Source organism: Cucurbita moschata, unplaced genomic scaffold, assembly GCF_002738365.1.
Source record: "Cucurbita moschata cultivar Rifu unplaced genomic scaffold, Cmos_1.0 Cmo_Scf00022, whole genome shotgun sequence".
Lineage (NCBI taxonomy): Eukaryota > Viridiplantae > Streptophyta > Magnoliopsida > Cucurbitales > Cucurbitaceae > Cucurbita > Cucurbita moschata.
Genome location: NW_019268538.1, coordinates 2,067,548 through 2,087,108, shown reverse-complemented (window position 1 = coordinate 2,087,108; position 19,561 = coordinate 2,067,548). Strand labels below are relative to the sequence as shown.

The 19,561-nt window shown below is 37.6% G+C and overlaps 4 protein-coding genes across 6 annotated transcripts; 2 read left to right on the top strand and 2 right to left on the bottom strand.

Annotated features, from left to right (window-relative positions):
• Positions 1–275: 275 nt before the first annotated feature.
• LOC111459759 (branchpoint-bridging protein-like) lies at positions 276–6,876 on the bottom strand. 3 transcript variants are annotated; one of them, XM_023102794.1, is made up of 9 exons: positions 6,769–6,876; positions 5,595–5,919; positions 4,861–4,983; positions 4,734–4,779; positions 4,562–4,644; positions 2,999–3,076; positions 2,844–2,897; positions 2,148–2,282; positions 276–2,044 (listed from the first exon to the last, which is right to left on the bottom strand). In XM_023102794.1, exons 2-9 carry the CDS (start codon positions 5,901–5,903, stop codon positions 542–544), a joined length of 2,331 nt encoding a protein of 776 aa, XP_022958562.1. In that variant the 5' UTR covers positions 5,904–5,919; positions 6,769–6,876; the 3' UTR covers positions 276–541. The 3 variants fall into 3 exon arrangements, with proteins under 3 accessions (XP_022958562.1, XP_022958561.1, XP_022958563.1); XM_023102793.1 differs by having other exon boundaries at positions 4,734–4,983; XM_023102795.1 differs by lacking the exon at positions 6,769–6,876 and having other exon boundaries at positions 4,861–5,033; positions 5,595–5,679.
• A 1,947-nt stretch (positions 6,877–8,823) lies between these two features.
• LOC111459449 (protein YLS3-like) lies at positions 8,824–9,746 on the top strand. The gene is made up of 3 exons (XM_023102360.1): positions 8,824–9,268; positions 9,354–9,443; positions 9,573–9,746. Exons 1-3 carry the CDS (start codon positions 8,929–8,931, stop codon positions 9,686–9,688), a joined length of 546 nt encoding a protein of 181 aa, XP_022958128.1. The 5' UTR covers positions 8,824–8,928; the 3' UTR covers positions 9,689–9,746.
• Positions 9,747–10,883: 1,137 nt separating this feature from the next.
• On the top strand, positions 10,884–13,337 carry LOC111459451. The gene is made up of 2 exons (XM_023102361.1): positions 10,884–11,538; positions 13,000–13,337. Exons 1-2 carry the CDS (start codon positions 11,044–11,046, stop codon positions 13,042–13,044), a joined length of 540 nt encoding a protein of 179 aa, XP_022958129.1. The 5' UTR covers positions 10,884–11,043; the 3' UTR covers positions 13,045–13,337.
• Positions 13,338–14,502: 1,165 nt separating this feature from the next.
• LOC111459448 (F-box/kelch-repeat protein At1g55270-like) lies at positions 14,503–17,699 on the bottom strand. The gene is made up of 2 exons (XM_023102359.1): positions 17,254–17,699; positions 14,503–15,984 (listed from the first exon to the last, which is right to left on the bottom strand). Exons 1-2 carry the CDS (start codon positions 17,314–17,316, stop codon positions 14,734–14,736), a joined length of 1,314 nt encoding a protein of 437 aa, XP_022958127.1. The 5' UTR covers positions 17,317–17,699; the 3' UTR covers positions 14,503–14,733.
• Between the last annotated feature and the right edge of the window lie 1,862 nt (positions 17,700–19,561).

The following is a 19,561-nucleotide window of genomic DNA, read 5'->3' as shown; positions in this document are numbered from 1 at the left end:
ACGTAGTACATGTCTGAAGACATCAATACAAATTCTTTAGCCAATATTCTCCTTACACCAATACAAGTCATTTTCCTTGCACTTTCTCTATTATGTTCTATGTGTTCATCTAGATCGAGTGTGTGCGTTGTTGTGCGATCTTAACAATTCATCTTAAAATTCAAACCCGTTTAGAATTGATTTTAAAGACCTTCAAAATACTTGCTGGAGATGTTTTTTTGTGTTGAGTAAAACTTATATAGTCAATAATTAAAGATGGGGGAATCAGAAGCTTATATGTCAGAAAATAGAGGTCACTAGTTGAGCTTGCTCAGTTCACCAGCAAAGTATTGAATCACATATCCATTCTAAGTAATTTTTCATATTTTTGAGCGGAACATAAATACAGTCAAGCTTTGATCTATGAGCTTAGTAGATGCTCATCACACTCACCTACATTCTTTAGAGTGGCCATTTTGGGGCCTTAATGGGTGATCCCGGAAGTCCATGCAGCACTTGGACTAACTAAGTACTACAAACACCTGATGCGGTTTGACAGTTCTCATCTAGGAAGATTGCTCCCCTGTTGTTGTGTGCCAGACACAGATGTAGGAGAGAACGGATCATAAACTTGCTGCCCTCCGGAACTTGGAGGCGGCTGGCCAGAAACAAATGTCAGATTGCCACTGTAGTGTGGAGGAGCAAACCGGACATCAGGTCGAGTAGCTTGCATGAGGAAACCTTGTTCAAGTTGCATATGGTTCCCTGGTCTGTGAGGAAAATTGCCCTGCAAATTCGGCATTTGCATTTGCATACTTGGTCTAAAGTTTCTCTGATGCAGTTGTGTCCGAGGACCTGGGTCAAGGAAAGCAGGAAGCCTAGTTGAGACCTCTTGGATTCGATGATTACCAATCTGGCTACCAGCTTGGGGTCCGGGAAATGGTTGATTCCCAACTCTGGAAAAATTTGGGGCAGCCGGATGGAAAGATGGCGCCCCAGATGCAGGCTGCTGCAATGAAGGTACGGTTGGTGAGTTTTGAATGTTCAAATTGAGCATTGGTTGAGCAGACGGGTTTGGTGGACCCAGTGGTTGAAATGTAAAGTTACTTGTATTTGTAGGTGGTGTTGGACGGGTTAAAGCAGATCCAGCAATGAAGTTACCAGCTGGGTTATGTGCTGTTGGGGGTAATAGTGCTGAAGGAACTGAAAATGGTGGGCGATGCCCTATATGGGGTGACGGAATTGGAGCCTGGGGGGTGGATGGTCCAGAAGGAAAAGATGCATATGCATCCACATTGGCTACTGCTGTATTTGCAGGTACTGCGCTAGAAGAATTAACACCCTGCAGTGGAGCTGCACGAGGTCCTAAGGGTGGGGGAAATGATAGAGCCGTCTGTCCCATGTTATTTGGACCCTGCGGTGGATGGTGTCCAGAAAAACCAGTAGAAACTGTGCTAGGAGGTGCCAAAGGGCGATCAGGCAGTGATCCTGAAGGAATGCTATTGGGAACATGTTGAGGCAAGGAAGAGGGAATTGATGACCCTGGCATATTTAGGAGTAGACCTGAAGGTAATGGACCACTGCCAGTGAAGTTTGGATTTGAGACGCTAGATTGAACCAATGAAGGCCGTTGAATTGTCAAAGGATGAACCCCAGGTTGACCAACGTGACTGGGCTGAGTCATGAAAGGTTGCTGCATGTCTTGTGCAGGAAACTGGTGTCTGGGAGGATGAACAGGGGGGGGCCGGAAAGCTGGGTTGAAAGGAATTGGAGTAGGTGGGCGAGACAAATGGATCGGGTTGTTCGTAATTGATGGAGGATCTTGTGGGGAAATAAATCCAGGAGCAGGGGTTAAAGTGTGAGAAGGGCCCCTTGGCAACCATGTGTTAGGATAATGAAACTGCCCTTGTGCTGAAGTTGGCGCATAAACCTCTCCTTGTAGCATAACCCCCTGGTTTGGCATAGGAGTCTGCCCAACATTTGATACCGTACCCTCGGCTCGGGTGGAAGAACTTTCCCCCCTAGAAACCAAATCGGACGACGTGGGACCAGTGGCCAAATTTCCCTGTGGGAAGAATTCGAGGAGTGATAAATAATGAAAATAAATTATCTCAAAGTAGATGAGAACCGTGGAGATAATCTCATTTTCTTAAAAGAAATTGACTAACCAATATTGAGGTGATTAGGAGTTCTATAACAGAAATTGCAGCGTCGATCTTATCAAATGTATCAGCTGACATGCAAACATACAGCTCTTCATAACCACTCTGAGCTTCGTGTCCATCAGTTGGTTTAATTTCGTCCTGCAAGAAGAGGGGCAGGGAGATACAAAGAGTAAAACTGTGAGATCTCATATTGATTGGAGAGGGAAACGAGTGCCAGCAAGGACGCTGGCCCCAAAGTAGATGGATTGTGGATCCCACATCGGTTGAAGAGGGGAACTAAGCATTCTTTATAAAGGTGTGGAAACCTCTCCCTAGCGGACGTGTTTTAAAACTTTGAAGGGAAGCTCGGAAGGGAAAACCCAAAGAAGACAATATCTAACAAAAACTATAGTTCACAACTCCCTCAAGTTTTAAACCTCGGCAAAATTAAAAGAACCCTGAGGTGCCTTCAAACTTCAGAGCCATTCTCACAGAACAGACTCTAACTTCTAGACAAAATAAACAGCCACAGGTTGATCTAGTGAGCTTTGGAACAAATAAAAAGTAAAAGAGACTTCTGAAGAGATTCTTGACAGCTAAAAAGCCCTGAGGTGCTCATATATTTTGCAGTAAGAATAAAAGATTAGAACAAGATAACACGACAGACTGTGTATAACTGGTATAGACCATATCATGAATTTCATGAGTCAAAGGGATCACCTTTTCACCTGTCCCAGGTTTAATACCACAAATTTGTATTTTGGCTCCAGTTTCCTGACACGTTTAATAAGTCGAAATATACGTTAAATGTTGAAGAAAAGGGAGATAATCTTTAGCAAAACATTTCATAGTCTAGTCTAAAATGATTTTCTTACCTTTTCTAATCGCTTTTGATTTTCCCCACTGGGGCCGTATATTAAGCCAATAAAGTTGTAATCAGGATATTCTTTAACCTGCAAGGTAAATTCCACATGGTTATGGAAATAATAACTTATAACTAATAAATGTAGGGAACTGAATGGATGACTGAGCAAAACTCTCCTGTGTATTAGCAAAACATGAACTTGTTTCCTTACATTTCTTGTGTTTAGATTTACATACTAGAGTTATTCGAGTAGTCTTGATCAGGCTACCTTGTGGAGTGATTCGAATCACGAGTTTTCTTTACTCTTGATCTTGATCATCAAGGTAATCTGTTCCAAAACTTTTCCTTGGATTGTTTCCTAATCGTTTTTTAGATTCTTGGATAATTGAGATCTAAAAGTCTTGTTATTCAATAAGGTTGTTAGATCAAACTCCAAACACAGAGTTATGCCATAGAGGAAGCACCAAAAATGACTAGAGGAGAACACCAATCTCATAACCCAAAAAGGAAGCTCACCTGGACAGCCTATCTTGATCACAATTAACTCCAATAACAGAAAATTGACCTCTATTAATCTTCAGCTCAAAAATCGACTCAAAAAAGGACAAAATCCGATTGAGATAAAGAAAGAAATCCTCATTGCTCAAGCAAGAAAGATAGTATCACATGCAAACTATAAGTAGAATATGTGTAAACTATTCCTACCAAGCTAAAGACCATCAACTGCACCTACCTACCCCTGCAAGATCAATCTCCTAAGGAAATCCACCACCAAAAGGAAGATAACGGATCCCTCTAGAAGCTAGAATCCTGCCCCTTGGTCTACTACTAATAAGGATAAGCACTAAACAATCTTGATGCAATTTCAAATTTAGGAACACCACTTAAAACCAAAGTCTTTCTTCCCAAGACAAGGAAATATCAGCTGTAATGGTGGGCAGGTCTCATGAGGTCTATGTCGACTATCAGAATCAAATGAAGGTTGCAGCAATAAATTGGTAGCAACAATTAATCCTTATCAATACTCTTTCTTATCACTTTATTACTTGTTAGAGGCACATGCACTAGCATTCTTTAGTATTTTTTTTTTTTTTTTTTTTTTGCAACAGATTGTTCAATTATAAGTTCTTAGAAATAAACCTAAGCTAAGCTTAAGCATCGTTATAAAATGTCCTTAATGATAATCAATAGTTCATGGGCTCAAATCCTAGGGAGCCTCCTTAGAAGGTAGAATGTTCAACTTTAACATCAAATAACATCACTAAATACACAATATACATATTCCATTAAGTGAAGGAAAATAAACAATCTCCTAACATAATTTTATTTATAAATCAAGTGAATGATCGTGATCCTCATGTAATAGGGGTATTAAAAGATCATGATTGACTTGTGAAAATAAGAATAACAGTGCTATATTAGATACCCTTCCAACCATGGTTATAAAAAGAATGAGACTTAAAACATATAGCTATCAGTAAGGGAAAGAGTAAATAAAATAAGAGGTTAATATGTTTCTCGTTTCTATGGCATCACCAAGCACGGAAGAAAGGTAATCCGAGACCAATCTTACTGGGAGAAGTAACTTGTCTGCTTTCAACAAGGGCCTATAATCAGGAGGGGCCTTATAACTTGGATTCAGTTTTAGTATTTCACCTGTATAATAATGATAAAAAAAATTCAATAGATAGCATTCAAAACTCAAATTGAGGGCATAATAGAAACAAGTCACTAACTAAGCATACCAATAACTTCACGTTTCTCAATCTCCAAAAGTTCGTTGTTTCGCACCTGTATATTATGATTAAGGCATATATCAAAATCATCCAGAGAAAAAACTGTCCCTGAAAGTAATACGAGCTCTGAATTTACCTCATTAGTTGCTTGGGATCCCGGGGAATCATCAACATTCTCAGCTTCTATTGCTGAATCTTGTGTCTCTGGAACCTCCAGGGTTCCAGACTTAAGGAGTTCCATGATTTGTTCCAATCGAGTCTGCTCAAAATATGTATAACCATAGAGGCAGTTATGTCACTAAGTAGCACCTGGATGGGAATGTTCCATGCGAAACAGTCACACAGAAGACTAACATTTTAGCACCAAATAAGAAAAAGGGGAAATTCAATGGTAGCAAATTGACAATATTCAACTGTATGAAAATGGTCAAAGATGGCTTCAAAAGAATAACATATCAATTCAAAGAAAAAAGAAAGAAATATGTGTTCAGAGAGGAAGTTAACAAATCTCCTTTTCTTCATCCATAGATGATCTTATTTCAAGCCATGTTGACTGGCATCTCAACATTAAGTTACTGGTAAAGCAATAACTGACCTAAATGATACAAATAACGCAAAACATCATCCCAAATATTAGAAGAGAAAAGGCTTAGGATTGAGATACGAGAAGGATTTTATCCCATATTATACCTTGAGATATGAGTAGGAATTTATCCAAGATACACAGTGATAGGGAAGTGTGACACTTCAAAAGCTCCACAAAATAAACAAAATAAACGCATTTTCTATTGACTTTGAGTTGTGCCTTTAACACGTGGCACGGATACATGGATACATAGAAAAGGAAAAGAGAGAGTGCTCCACAAATACCTGATAAGCTATGAGCCTCCCCCTTCTAACTGCAGAATCCTGTGTTAGATCAGGACCCCACTTTGTTTTTCTTTGAGACTGTTTCTCATTTTCTCCATTAGCTGATTCATTCCCTCCCAACTTCTTGTTCACTCGAAAGACGGGAACCAAAGATCCTGAAAGCTTGTTTTTTGGTATAACAAACCCAGTCTTCGCTGCAAACATGGAAACCTTTTGGCTTCCCATTGGTGCAGCAGATGAATTAGTTGCTCCAGACATCTTTGCATTTCCCGGTTCAATATGCGACGTCTTTTCAACCTCTGCACTCATATTGTTCTCCAATCACCTAAAAAACAAAAGATATATCCTATGTGAGAAAACCTCAAGTACAAATAAACTTGTAATTGCCATTTTACACCCTGTGTAAAGTATTCATGAACAATAGAACAAAGGAACGAGAAACTTGCATGACCCCGAGTATAATAATATATTATAACGGTTCAAAGAATGAAATGTGGGTAATAGGGAGGGGGTAACTATCCAGGGAAAAATTCTAGCTTGATGCTTAGAAAATTGATAAATGTAAATAGCTGAGCTTGCCATAAATATATATAACTTTCATGTGTTCTTCTCATCATGATGAGGAGAGAAAAACTCAGATCCCTGGTGGATACAACAAAAAACAAAACAAAACAAAACAGAACAAAAAATCCCAGATGTTTCCAACAAATAATGTCCTTAGCCAACTAAAGTGCAGTGATTGCCTATTTACCAGTCGAAGCTGAACCTGCCACTGCAAGGAAACTCGATTGTGCTTCGATTTACACTGAACAACCATTTTTGTCCGCATAGCACACACAATATTATAATCACATTGACGCATTCTCTAGAACACGATATTATTCCTGATCGTGATTCATGAAGTTAGATAATGATATCTTTACAAGAAAACACCTCCACCCCACAGATTGCAAATCTTAGCTGCTGGTCTCAAAGACAACAAAGTTCTAGCTCCCATTGAATTACAAGGCTTAATAAAGAATGATCATGCAAAACACAAATTTGTAGCTTATTTTGAGGTTGCACCGGCGACAAGGGGGCTAAGAATTTGTCAATTAGAAGTCCATTTTCTTTCCCTTGCCCCAAGTCGTCTCAAGAACCAAACAAAAACCAAACAGTAGAGAGATGAAAGTACCTGAACCGCTGCGTTCTTCAAAACTGAATCCACAATGAAGAATTGACGCACTTACGAGAGCACACAAAGTGCTCCGGGAAATTGCTTCAGTCAGAGCAGAACAGCGTTTCTCCCGTCCGGCACCTTTGTTCACAGCTCACTGGGCCGACCCGGTTAATATCCAACGTAAATAGACCCGGGCCTAATCCAAACCAAATGGGCCACATATCTTGGCCCAATAATATTCGGGCCTAAGGTCAATTGTGGCAAGTAGCTAGTTTATACCCGAGTATATTCGGTCAGCTCCCCAACCTAAGTAGCTCTTTAAAAATAAAAAATAATAATTAAAAAAAAAAAATCAAAATTTCCGCCGCAATTTATCTAATATTTTTTAAAATAAAAAAAAATATACAATTAAACAGAAACAGTATAACATCTCAACCCTACCTCTAGCTAATACCTGTTTTGTCTCGTAATGTATCGCAGTCAATCTCATGATTTTAAAATGTATCTATTCGGGAGAAGTTTCTACACCCTTATAAATAATGTTTCGTTCTCCTCTCCAATCGATGTGGGATCTCACGAAAAAAATATATATTATAATTGATAGCTCATAAATAAATAAAAATAAAATAATAATAAGTTATTATATAGTTGTAGACAAAAAAATATTTGAATTTTGGTAAGGGTATAGTTGTAGGTTATTAAAATTGGAATTAATTTTGGGTAGGACATTAGTCACTTGCCGGCAGTTCGGGTGGACAAACAGGGTGGCGTGAATGACCGACATTATGAGCATAGACACGCTTGTCGGATAAATCGGTATTATTACGTACAAAAAAAACATTAATTCCAAACAAAAATATGTGTTTAAAATAAGAAGTTCAAAATAAAATTTTAAATTCAAATAATTATCAAATTTATTGATAAGAAGTAAGTTGTGGCTCGGTTTTCTTTCTCTCTCTTATTTAATGGCTCAATTTTTCACGTGATTCAATTTTACTCCTAATATAAAGTTGTCGTTTGTCAATTATCATAAAATTACTTATTTTCAATCCGATAATTAAAAGATCAATTTTTTAAAACAACAAATATATTAGAAATCAAAATAGGAAACTTTGTGATAATTTAGTAACTTCTTATTAATTGCAAGACTACATCTAAGGTTGTTGCACGTTGCAACATGTACGTATGAGAGGTCTCTTACGCATATATTGTGGCTACCTAATTTACCTACCTGTATGGCAAACATTTAATGATATATATAGTTGTGTTTAATAAATATAAATTTTAAAAAATATTGAATAAATCAATAATTCAGATAAAACTGTGAACTTTCGTCCTTAAATTTTAATAATTTTACTAACTAAAAGTCATTTTTACATTTTTGTTTTTGTATAATAAATTAGTTTAATTTTTACATACTTTTTTGTAAATCTTACCTGTCCAAGTAATTTTAATATGATGCATTTATTATATTATATAGGCGTTAGATTATGATAACACAATAGAGACGTATTAATGCATCTTTGAAAAGCGTACAAAATTTTAAATTTTGAGATAATAGATTAAAAAACATAAATTTAAAAATAATAATTATTTATATAAAATTATAAAAAATGTTATTCTCCCTATTATATGAAATTGTAAACCGTTAAAAAGAGATTACTTAAAAGCCTAATATTATGAAGAAAAAAAAAATCATGTTGGTAACAATATTATTAAATTAACTGTGTCAAATATATCTCTTAACTTTAAAAAGTGAATTAAATATAGAAACGTAGAATCTCGTGTGAATCAGCAAGGACTACCTTACAGGACTAAATATTCCTGTGACAAATAGTGAAGTAGTACCGTAGGGAAGGGTAAAAAGAACCCCACCTAAAATAAAACATAAAACCGTAAGTTTCCAATCAGAGGGAAAAGACGAGGACTCTGACCGTGCGAGTAAATAAGAATTGAAGCCAATATAATTTAATAATTATATGTATTTTTTAAAAAATTAAAGTTATAAGTAATGAATGATAAGATAATCATGAAGGTAACGAGTGGTCACAATAAGTGCTAAACCAATCACTACCACCCACTCTCTTTAATTCCCATTCACCATAAAAACCCACTGCCCCTTCTCCCCGCCCACTCCGCCCAATTCCCAGTGCCACCGCTCCCTCCAAAGCAATTATGACCTCCAAATCGCCTTCAACTAATTTGGCTATGTCATGCGCCCTGGCGCTGCTCTTCCTGGGCTTGGTGACCTCAAACGTAGACCAGGACAGAGCCGAGTGCACAGACCAAGTGGTCGGGCTAGCGACTTGCCTGCCGTACGTGGGCGGCGAGGCGAAAGCGCCTACACCCGACTGCTGCAGCGGCCTCAGGCTTGTGGTTCAAAAGAGCATGAAATGTCTCTGCGTGCTGATAAAGGACCGTAATGACCCCACCCTGGCACTCAAAGTGAACCTTACGCTCGCTCTTGGACTACCTAATGTATGCCACACCCCGGCCAATATAACAGATTGTATCGGTAATTGATTCGTCCGTGATTCATATGTCGTATCATTATTGATGTAATCTGTGTGACGTTAATTGTTGGAGTATGTGAACTACAGGGCTTCTCCATCTGCCGCCCAACTCCGCAGAAGCCAAGGATTTTTTGGGGCTGAGCGCCAAGGGAGCAAACGTTACATCTGCTCCCGCGGGTAATGATACTTATTAATTTCTTTTAAAAAAAACGTAGGTAATTAGAGGTATTTCTATTTGATCTTGACATTAATTAATCGTTAATGTACGCTAATTAGTCTAACGAAACATGTTTTAATTTGTTGCAGCGAGTAGTAATCCCACAGAAAAGCCTGACGTAAAAAATGACGGTGGAATGAGAAAACAATGGCTGGGGGTCGAGATTTTTATTTCATGTATTGTTCTATTCACTTCCATTTGGTAGTGTACCATTTTTAGTTCTCTCAAACTCTCCGGAAATAAAATGTTTCATTAATTAATCACGTGATAATGGGATTATTGTCGATATAGTTCATATTGGTGGCTCGTTTTTTTTTTTTTTGTTATTGTTATAAAATAAATATTTTTTAATTTTATCGAAAAGTTTGAAGAACCATAGTAAAGTTTATAGGTGTTCTCGAGATAAATTAATAACAGTATTTTTTTTTTAAGTTCAAGAGTACTTTCATAGCAGCCCACCAAACCCATCATTAGTAAATAGTCTACTTTGGCCTCTTATGTATAGCCATCAGCCTTAAAAATACAGAGGTTTTAAAACACAGAGGTTTCAAGGAATGCTTTATTCCCCTCCTCTCTCTCTCGCCTGAAATCTCACAATCCATCTCTTTTGGGGGCTCAATGTCTTTCCTCGCACACCGCCGGGCATCTGACTTTGATACAATTTGTAAAAGTCCAAGTCCACCACCAGCAAAAATTGTCAGCTTGGCTTGTTACATATTGTCGTCAACCTCACAATTTTAAAATGCGTGTATTAGGGATCTCACATATTTTATTAATTTAACCTAATTCTATTGTTATTACATAATATTTTTTTTATTATATTGGTATAATTTTTAAAACAGAATAATCGACGACTCTGTGATATGATATATGATGATATTTCTAAAGATAGCATATAGTCTTTAAAATATTAATTCAATCAATCAAACATTATATAACACGACAAATTTGAATCGAAGAAATTGTGTTTCTAAAGATTGCTTGTGATCTTAAAAAGCTTCCTCAATCAATCAAATATTATATAACACAACAAACTAGCAGACAATTCGCCATTATTATTATTATTATTATTATTTTCATTCACAAAATTTTGTATGATTATATTGGAAGGGGCGAATAGAAAAATAATAAAATTAAATGATAAATTTAATTTTTACATCGTAATTTCAATAATTACATGTGAAATGTAAGATTTAAATATTATATTTCTCCTAATTTTAATTAATGGATTGAGGTAAGTCGAGATTTAATTTAATTTTTTTGATTTAAATTATTATAGGGATAATTACAAAATATTTAAAATTGGGATCCAATAATAATTTAAATTTAATCTATTTAATTATACCTCCATATTACAGGCTTTCAAACGGGGATTCCGCTAAAATCCAATTCGAGAGGGATAAGGCTGATTAGCCGCGTAACAATGACAAGATTTTTAGCTAAACATAGTCAATCTTGATCAACAACAATCCGTACACCGCACCAAATCGATTGCTCGCTCGAACCCCTCTTCTCGAAGTTCAACAATCTTTCATTTCTGCCTTCTCCAAGAACACAGCCATGGCGCCGACCCCTAAATCTCATCTGGGTGTAGTCTTTTTCACCTTCATCGCCTTCTTGGCTTCGATTCCTGAGCTTGCTGTGGCCGGATCGGATGCTCCCACTGTCTATGATATTCTCCCCCAATATGGGCTTCCGAGTGGCCTCTTACCTGACTCTGTCGTCGATTACTCCCTCTCTTCCGATGGTCAATTTGTTGTTCATTTGGCCAAACCCTGTTATATCAACTTCGATTACTTGGTTTATTACGACAAGACCATTACTGGGAAGCTTAAATACGGCTCCATCATTGATCTCGACGGTATCGAGGTTCGGAAATTCTTGATGTGGCTCGATGTGAAGGAAATCAGAGTCGATTTGCCGCCTTCTGATAACATCTACTTCCAAGTTGGATTTATCAATAAGAAGCTCGACATCGATCAGTTTAAGACCGTTCATTCATGCCGGGACGATGGTTTGGGCTATTGTCTTGACTCCTGGAAACGGATTCTTGAGGTATATTCTTAGCCGCCATTCGCTATTGTCAAATCTTTCCTGCTTTGGATTATCTACTTTCGAATCTTGTTTAACTCATGGGTATCTGTTTGTAATCACTCTGGTTTGTTCGTGATTAGAACTCTTTGATTTTGGTACTTTTTACTGTTCTTCCATTTTATGCAGTAAAATTTGTTCAAGATGTTTGATAGATTCTTTGAACCTGAGAGAAATCTTGCATTTAAAACACGATGGTGTGTATGAACTCGATTGTTAAATGAAACCAGTTCAAGAGAATTTAGACCTTTGTTCTGTCAAAATTTATGTTTAGTACCCCACATCGAATATTTCTTTTCAAGCGTTGATTTTTGGTGAGCGCATCATTCTGTGTCTTGAAGTTATCATCTTGTTGGGCAGCCTTTGTCATGACGTGATCAGGATTTTTTTTTGGTAGAAAATTGTTTGCTTATCTTTTTAATTAGGTAGTGAACGAATTTATTGACCAAAACACAAACGATATACAAGAAGGAGAAGGAATAACTCCAAATGGTCAAGGGAATTACGAAAAGGACTTCCATCCAAGGGAAAATTGTTTGTCATTCAGTGATGGCTTTGATCCAATTTTATAGAACCAAACCATTTTGAAGCATTTCAGTGTCTATATCCCTTTTGAATTCCTTTGCTATAAGAAAATTGAACCTCTGAACAATAATCTGAACCTTGAGGAGCCTCGTCTTTCGCTCTTCTCAGTTCTCTGAAATGTTCTGAGATAACGGTCAGTGTTTAATTAGTTTTTGACCTTCATATGAAGAAAATGAGGAATATGAACTCAAATTGGCTGATCTTGGCTCTGTCCAGGTTGATTCAATTAAGTTTCGGCGAGTTGCATTTGTTTGTGGTATTAGAACCGGTAATTCCACACCTTTATCGAGTTTAAATTATATTTCATAGCCATTAGGCTGCAACTGTCATATATTGTTATTCAGGACTTGTCACAACTTCAGTGAACAGGTGATCAGATTAAGCTAGACTGCCTTCATTTTGTCTCCTCTATTCTGTTAATGTTATTGTTTCAAATTCTGCTGATGTGATCTTCCAATGAAATGGCCATTTTGGTCGATCGATAATCTAATATGCTAGTTTCAATGAATCTCGTTCTTTAAATTTCATAGCTGCTTGGATTTGGATCAACTCATTGCACATGGCCACTCTGTTTCTCTCACTTATTGCTTGATCACATCGAAACTTCTCGAACATGTTGCTGTTAATTTATATTGGTCTTTGGCATTAGCTAGCTTATCCAGGGGGAATTGTGCAAGATATGCTCAATTACAGGGTTGCTTTGTCTTTTAAGCGCCAATATGCTTCACTAGGTTCAAAAAGCTTACTCACTTGTTGCAAATAAGTTAAAAGAATGTTAGAAAGTGAGTATGGTTGGAGGGTGATTCTATCATGCTAATACTTTTTCATTGGTGATCACAGCTCCCAACTCCAGTTGACGACGTCCCGATGCTAGTCACCGAGTAGCCTCTTTGCCCCTTGTCCGAGTTTTTGGCCTTCTTGCTGCATTATCTAAATGATCAGAAGAAGAAGTTTAGTAGTTTTCGGTATGTGGTCTCAGTTTAGACGGCAAAATATGAATGTCTATCTTGGTAGACCTATGATGTAAGCCACTATGATGGTATGTTAAATATTAGGTGAGTCTTGTGTTTGATCCTCAGAAAAAGTGCCTAAAACATTGGCATTTGAGGAACTATAAACTGAATGGATATGAATGAGATGTGTATTAAATAGTATGAATTTGCTCACGTTTTATACTATGTTGCTGCTTACTCGTTGAATATGATTAAAGATCACCAAAGAATCTCTTTTCTTTTTCAATTGTCTAATGTTTCTTAGATTCTCTGAATTGTAGTCTTGAAATAGTTCATGGTGTTTGGTTGTGTTGCATGTTTCATCTTTATGGAGAATGAGATTTCTTTCAGATTCAATGGAATGGGGAATTATTTGACGATATTGGCTTATGTTTCATAAAGTCTTCTATTCAAGTCTCCATTAGTATCTAAATATTAGATGAATTCGTATTCGACCCAAACGGTAAGGATTATGTTGTGTTAGATCTTTTTCGATTTGGGTTAGGTTGAATTTGTGAGAAATCAAATATTAAGTTCGGTTCACCTAGGTCACTAATCCAACTAATATAAAATTTTTAGTTAGTCCCAAAATTTTCAGTCGGTGAAGTTAGGGTGGTGATCCATTCGACGTCGAGTTAGGTGTCAACCCAACTCCATTGATAGCGGATCACCAACAAAAAGAAAGAAAGATCGATAAAAGAATAAGAACCTTTGTATTTATTGGTAAGACGGTCATAAAATAGAATTTTCTCGAAACTTAAAAAAGGGAAAAGAAAGTCATCATGTCATCGAACCGAACAAACAATTAAATTATAATAAAAATTATAGCATGTGGTTAATGTTGAGCAATGTAAAAGAATGGCATAAAAATAAGAAAAGGGTTATCAAATCATGTCTGGAATATCTCACTTTTCCAGTCACTAAGCTTTACCTTTCATCATCTTGCCTATAAAACGCACCTCCGTTGCCATTTCCACTCCCAAGCAGCTCAGCCACCCATTTCTCCCTCAAAATCAAAGCCAATTGCTGCAATGGAAAGCTACAGAGACATTTTCATTCAAGTGCAGACCACCAACAAGGACCAAACTTGCCCCAGAAGGAAGTTAATGGCGACGACGACGGAGAAGGACACGAAAGACGACATCAATGAAAGAGCTGAAGCTTTTATCAGCAACTTCCATAATCAGCTCAACCGTCGTCTCTGGGAGACGATCCCTCAAGCAAAGATCTGAACCATATCATCTTGGCTTCCTTGCAATGGCAACAAGTTCCTGGAGTTGCTTTGTTCCTTTTAATCTCCTTTGATTGATCATCATTTCACAAGTAAAACCAGAAACCAACTAATCGTGACGACCCGTAAATCGAATGTTGTTTATATTCTAATGAATTGTTTATATTCACAAGGCATCTCTAAGATTACATAGTAATAGCATAAGATCCCCCACAAAATAAACAAACTAGTCTGAGACTGATTGATTGATGGACAAGATTTACTTACAAGTATTTGCTTTCTGTTCATGAATGTAATGAAATGGTCTCAGAACTCTAAGCCAAAAGCAAATTCTAGAACTAATCCCTCTTCTCATGCCTGGAGCACTTGACAATGCACAATATGACTCTTCAACCCGCTTCGCCCAGCTATGCTCGACAATAAATTTGTAACTAACGTCCTCAGGGGACCTTTCCCAGCAATATTTTCCCATAGGTGAGGATTGCTCTCGACACTTTTATCCAGACTCGAAACGTCGACAAGGCTGATACTCATGTTGTTGCGTATAATGCAAAGCTTCCCATTAAGCGAAACGAGCGCAGCAGCCTCCAGAGCATGAGAGCTTCCAAGATGGAGCTTGCTATCCATGAATTTGTTCCATGAGTCTGTTGTACTATCATAAACCCTTAGCTTGCATCCATCACTGCAATCCAAGGCATAAAGTTGTCCATTCAAAGAAATACTTGGGTTTCGCCAGCCAGCGATCATACCATCACTAACCGATGTCCAAGTATTAGTTTCGGGAGAATAGGCTTCGCTCATGACCTCTCTGCGAGCTCCGAGTCCTTTAAGGAACCACAACCCGTCATGAACTACACCAATTAATGGCACCATAGCTGAGCTCATATCTGAAATAAAGCTCCATTTGTTCTTGTTGGGATCATAAACTTCAGCAGAACGAAGAGTTCTCTGGATCCCCTCACATTCACCGCCAGCAACATAAAGGCAGTTGTTTATAACACAAGAACCGAAACAATGACGTTTTCGAAGCATATCAGGTGCTCTATGCCATTTGTTTGTACGGGCGCTGTAGAAAATCACGCGCCTCATCGATCCCCTTATCGGATCTTTCCCTCCAAATAAGTATAGGTGGCAACCGCTAAGAACAGCACAGCCAAAACCAAGAGCCTCAGAGTATTCGACGGGAAGGGGTGGAAGTGATTGCCAAAGCTGGTAGGTCGGATCAAAAGCATGCCATGAGATCCTTCGATCACGGTCTCTTTTGATAACATAGACCCACTCATCTGCCATGCCAAGACTTTTCCTTAGAGAATAATAAAAGTTTCCCATCAGAAGTCGATACCATCTCTTGCAAACAAGGCGGAGTTTCCTATGTTCCACTCGAGGGACTCGAATCAGACAAGCAATGGCAAGATCGTCTGGAAGGCCTGGTAGAAGCGGAGGCTGGACTCGGGTCCTTTCTCTCCGTGAAGTTTTACTTCTATGCGCATTTGGATTAATATCAGGCTGGATACATATTTTTGAGCCAGGGACGAATTTTCTAGCTCCAACAACTGTTTTCAAGCCTGAGTCTACTTTGCAATAGCATGACACAGAATCAACCTACAACATATTTCCAGTTAGATGCAAAAATTTACATAACAACTAGCCAAAAACGACAAACGAAGACAAAGATAACCCATACGAAAACCAGTGGATCGTCTATGACATTCAGTTCGAAGTCCTAAGTTTTGCCCCTATATTTGGATAGTTGGTATTATGTGTCCAAGTATTCTCGAAAGGACAGTACGACATCCGAGGATTACACCGCAACTTCAATCTTTAGTTCAATAGGACTAAAGGGCACAGCTCCTATGGTGGCCTGGCTGCATCAAGGGAATTCAGAACCAACCACGCCGTGAGGAAGACCATAACAAACTGTACTATGTTAAAAGGTTTGAGCACATCACATCACTTCCTCCAAGATGCGCATACTCGTAAAAATCAACGGGAAACAACGAAAAGTCTCACTCAATATACACCTACCAGAGGATATATTATATTAAATTTATCTTAGGAAGCTTAATGTAACAAATATTGTCCTCTTTGGACTTTCTCTCTCGAGTTTCACCTCAAGGTTTTTAAAACGCGTCTGCTAGGGAGAGGTTTCCACACCCTTCTAAAGAAGGCGTCGCTCTCTTCTCCAACTAATGTGGGATCTCACACTAATCCGGCATATTCTTAGTCGAATCAATTCGCCTATCAGTGAATCTTTAAGAATCAACATGGATCTAACACTCTGTGCAACTCGAATCTGCAGCGACATTTTGTTCATATTTCATAACCCTCATAAGTTCCTCCAAGATGCAGGTTCAAAGGAAGTAATGGAATAAAACCAGAACAATTTGTTCCAAAACAAACCCAAAATCCCATGAAAAACTTAACTAGAGTTTACTCTAACACTAAGCATCGTTGTGAACATACTTGGAATCAATTCTGAAAGAATATTGACAACAAAATCCAGCATTCAGAACGCAAAAAAGCAAATCTCAGAAGAATAATTAGAATATTCAACAGAATGCTGATGAAATAAGCCATGAATTGGGCACAATCCAGGGAACCTAAAAAAATCCACCGCAGAAAACCCCAATAATCGAAGTAAGATACGAGAATCATCGCAGACGAATCAAACTTCAAATTCTTTCTCAAACTACAGTGCATTAGCTAAAACCCACTACGATTTCACTAGAAATTCAGGAAGTAAAACCAGTAAAGAAGAAATGCGAGGAGTAGCGGGGCGAAGAAAAGCACTCGTAATCGAAATTACCCAGAAGCATTTCCAGAGATCACTTATTTGGCAGTAAATTAAGTGTAAATTTGGATTCAACTAACCAGTGGAGCTTGAATTCGAAATCCCCTTGGAGCACTTGAAGATTGTTCAACCGATGCGTTCATTTCGAAAGCAAAGAACCATATATTAAATTTGTAGGCGCACCCAGCATCCAAAGCGAGGTTAAAAGAGGCCAAGTAGAGTCGGATCACGAACCCTTTGAGCTAAAAACTTGAACCCTTGAAAAATCTGATCTAACAGAAGGAATCAACCCCAATAACCGCTTAGAAGGACTATAAAGCGTGAGAAAAAGGGAACCCAGATTCTCTCTTTCTCTCTCCTGCGCGCAAACAAAACCGCAGAGAGAAGCAGTCCACTCTCCTCTCCCTTCTTCTCTGGTAGCTAAACTAAAAAGAAACAATTACATGCTACAGATGGGACGCTGTGCTACACCCAAATACTGATTTTTTCTTTTTTTCTTTTTTTTTTTTTCTCTCCAAGCGAATATAAACAAAATTTATGGACAGCACCTAAAGTTCCATTGTTTAATTAAGTTTTTTGAAGTCTGACAAAAAGACAAGGAACTCTAATGAGAAGGGTCCTCTTTGTTGTTACCATTAATGGGTTTAATGGGTCAAAACCCAATTTTTAGGGGGAAGAGAGAGACAAGTCAATGGAACCCTCCCTCTCTTACCCATTTCACAAATCCCTTTTAGCTTTTTTTTTTCTGTTTGAATAATTATTTTCCAGAGAGAAAGTGAGTTGAAGCAGTAAACAGAAGACAATAATAATAGCCTTATTAACCAATATCAACACTACAATGATTGAGTTTTCTGCATTTTCCGATGCTATAATGATTCTACTTTCTTTCTTTCTTTCTTTTTTAAGTTCTATAAAATGGAAGATTTGAACTTAAGGTGGGTTGAAAGTAGATCATTTATTTTAGCACTGTCTTTCTTTTTTGCTTTATCTTTGAAATCAATGTAGAAAACAAAACAAAACAAGTCTTCACAAGTTGACGAACTTAGCTTTCATTGCAATTTGTTTTATTGTGTTTCAAAGTTAGAAATTTTTTTATGAAGGGTAAAGGAGAAATTGGATCATAAAGATAAGCACACGATACAAGAAAACCAAAGATAAGATGATGCAAAGAAAATACAACGTTCAGACCTAAACAAACTAAACAACTACCACCTAACAAAAGTGAGAAGAGAAGCTTGGGTCTATGGTTGGTCGGGGTATTCTCCTAGCCTGTTCCTTGTCCATATGATCCTAGTCTAGTCCGATATGGTTATCTTTTGACCCAATACGAAAAGTAGTCGACAAAAATTCTGAGAGTCATATAACTCTTTTCTCGTGAAGAAGGTAAGCTCTCCCCAATTATATGATAGATTTAGTATGACAAAATAGGAGAATTGAAACATTAGATCAAATCGAGTACATAATCTGGAGAGATGAAATAAAACGTGTAAGAGCGGAGATCATACAAGTTCAATATATGAAATTCAGTATATTTGTACAACTGCCCCCAACTGCCATTTAAATTTGCAACCATTGTTACTGATATAAGGAAAAGGAAACGAATATAAAGCTTTCACTGGAATTCCAATTTTCTTTCTTCTCAAAGATTGAAGTTTCATTGCCTTTTCTAGAACGAACAGACCCAATAATACCACTAGAACGAACGAAATAATAATCAATAATTCTCATGAATTTCCAAACAGTAGCGCCTGATCGAACACTAAATCACAGATAAACAACTTAAAACCTACTAACGAGGCACAGAGAGGGCATCTACTCACTCGAATATGGATTGAACTAAAGTGACAACACTGGGAAATAATCAAAAAGCTAAAATGTATACAACAGTTTCATTTCTTTGAAGTATGTGAAAGAAAACTTGACCCTACAAACCTGGTTTCTACGTTCTGAAATGATAAGGCCCTAACAGAAGGTTTCAAATTTATTTCGGGTCAACAACAAAATATTACAAAAACTATGAAATTCTTCAGAAGGGGGTTAGAAGAAGATAGCCCCAGAAAATCGAGGGATGCCCCAGCAAACTGGGTTTTAAAGAGCTTCGCCTAAGCGAAGAAAAAGCACAATGCGGCCCAACGGTAAAGCCCTCCTCAAGATCTCTCTACCCTCCACCATATTCTAACCGGTAAGATACGAGCAAAAAGAACAAAGTAATCCTACTTTGTTAGTACCATCTTAACCACCACCTAAGAAACACTGCACACAACTCTACATTCCTAATGGGTCCAAAAATGGACGCGTTTTCTCCTTTACCCCCATAATGACAATAAGTTTTGACAATAATCACTTTTAACACCAATAGTCGAAACAAAAAAAAAAAAAAAAAAACAA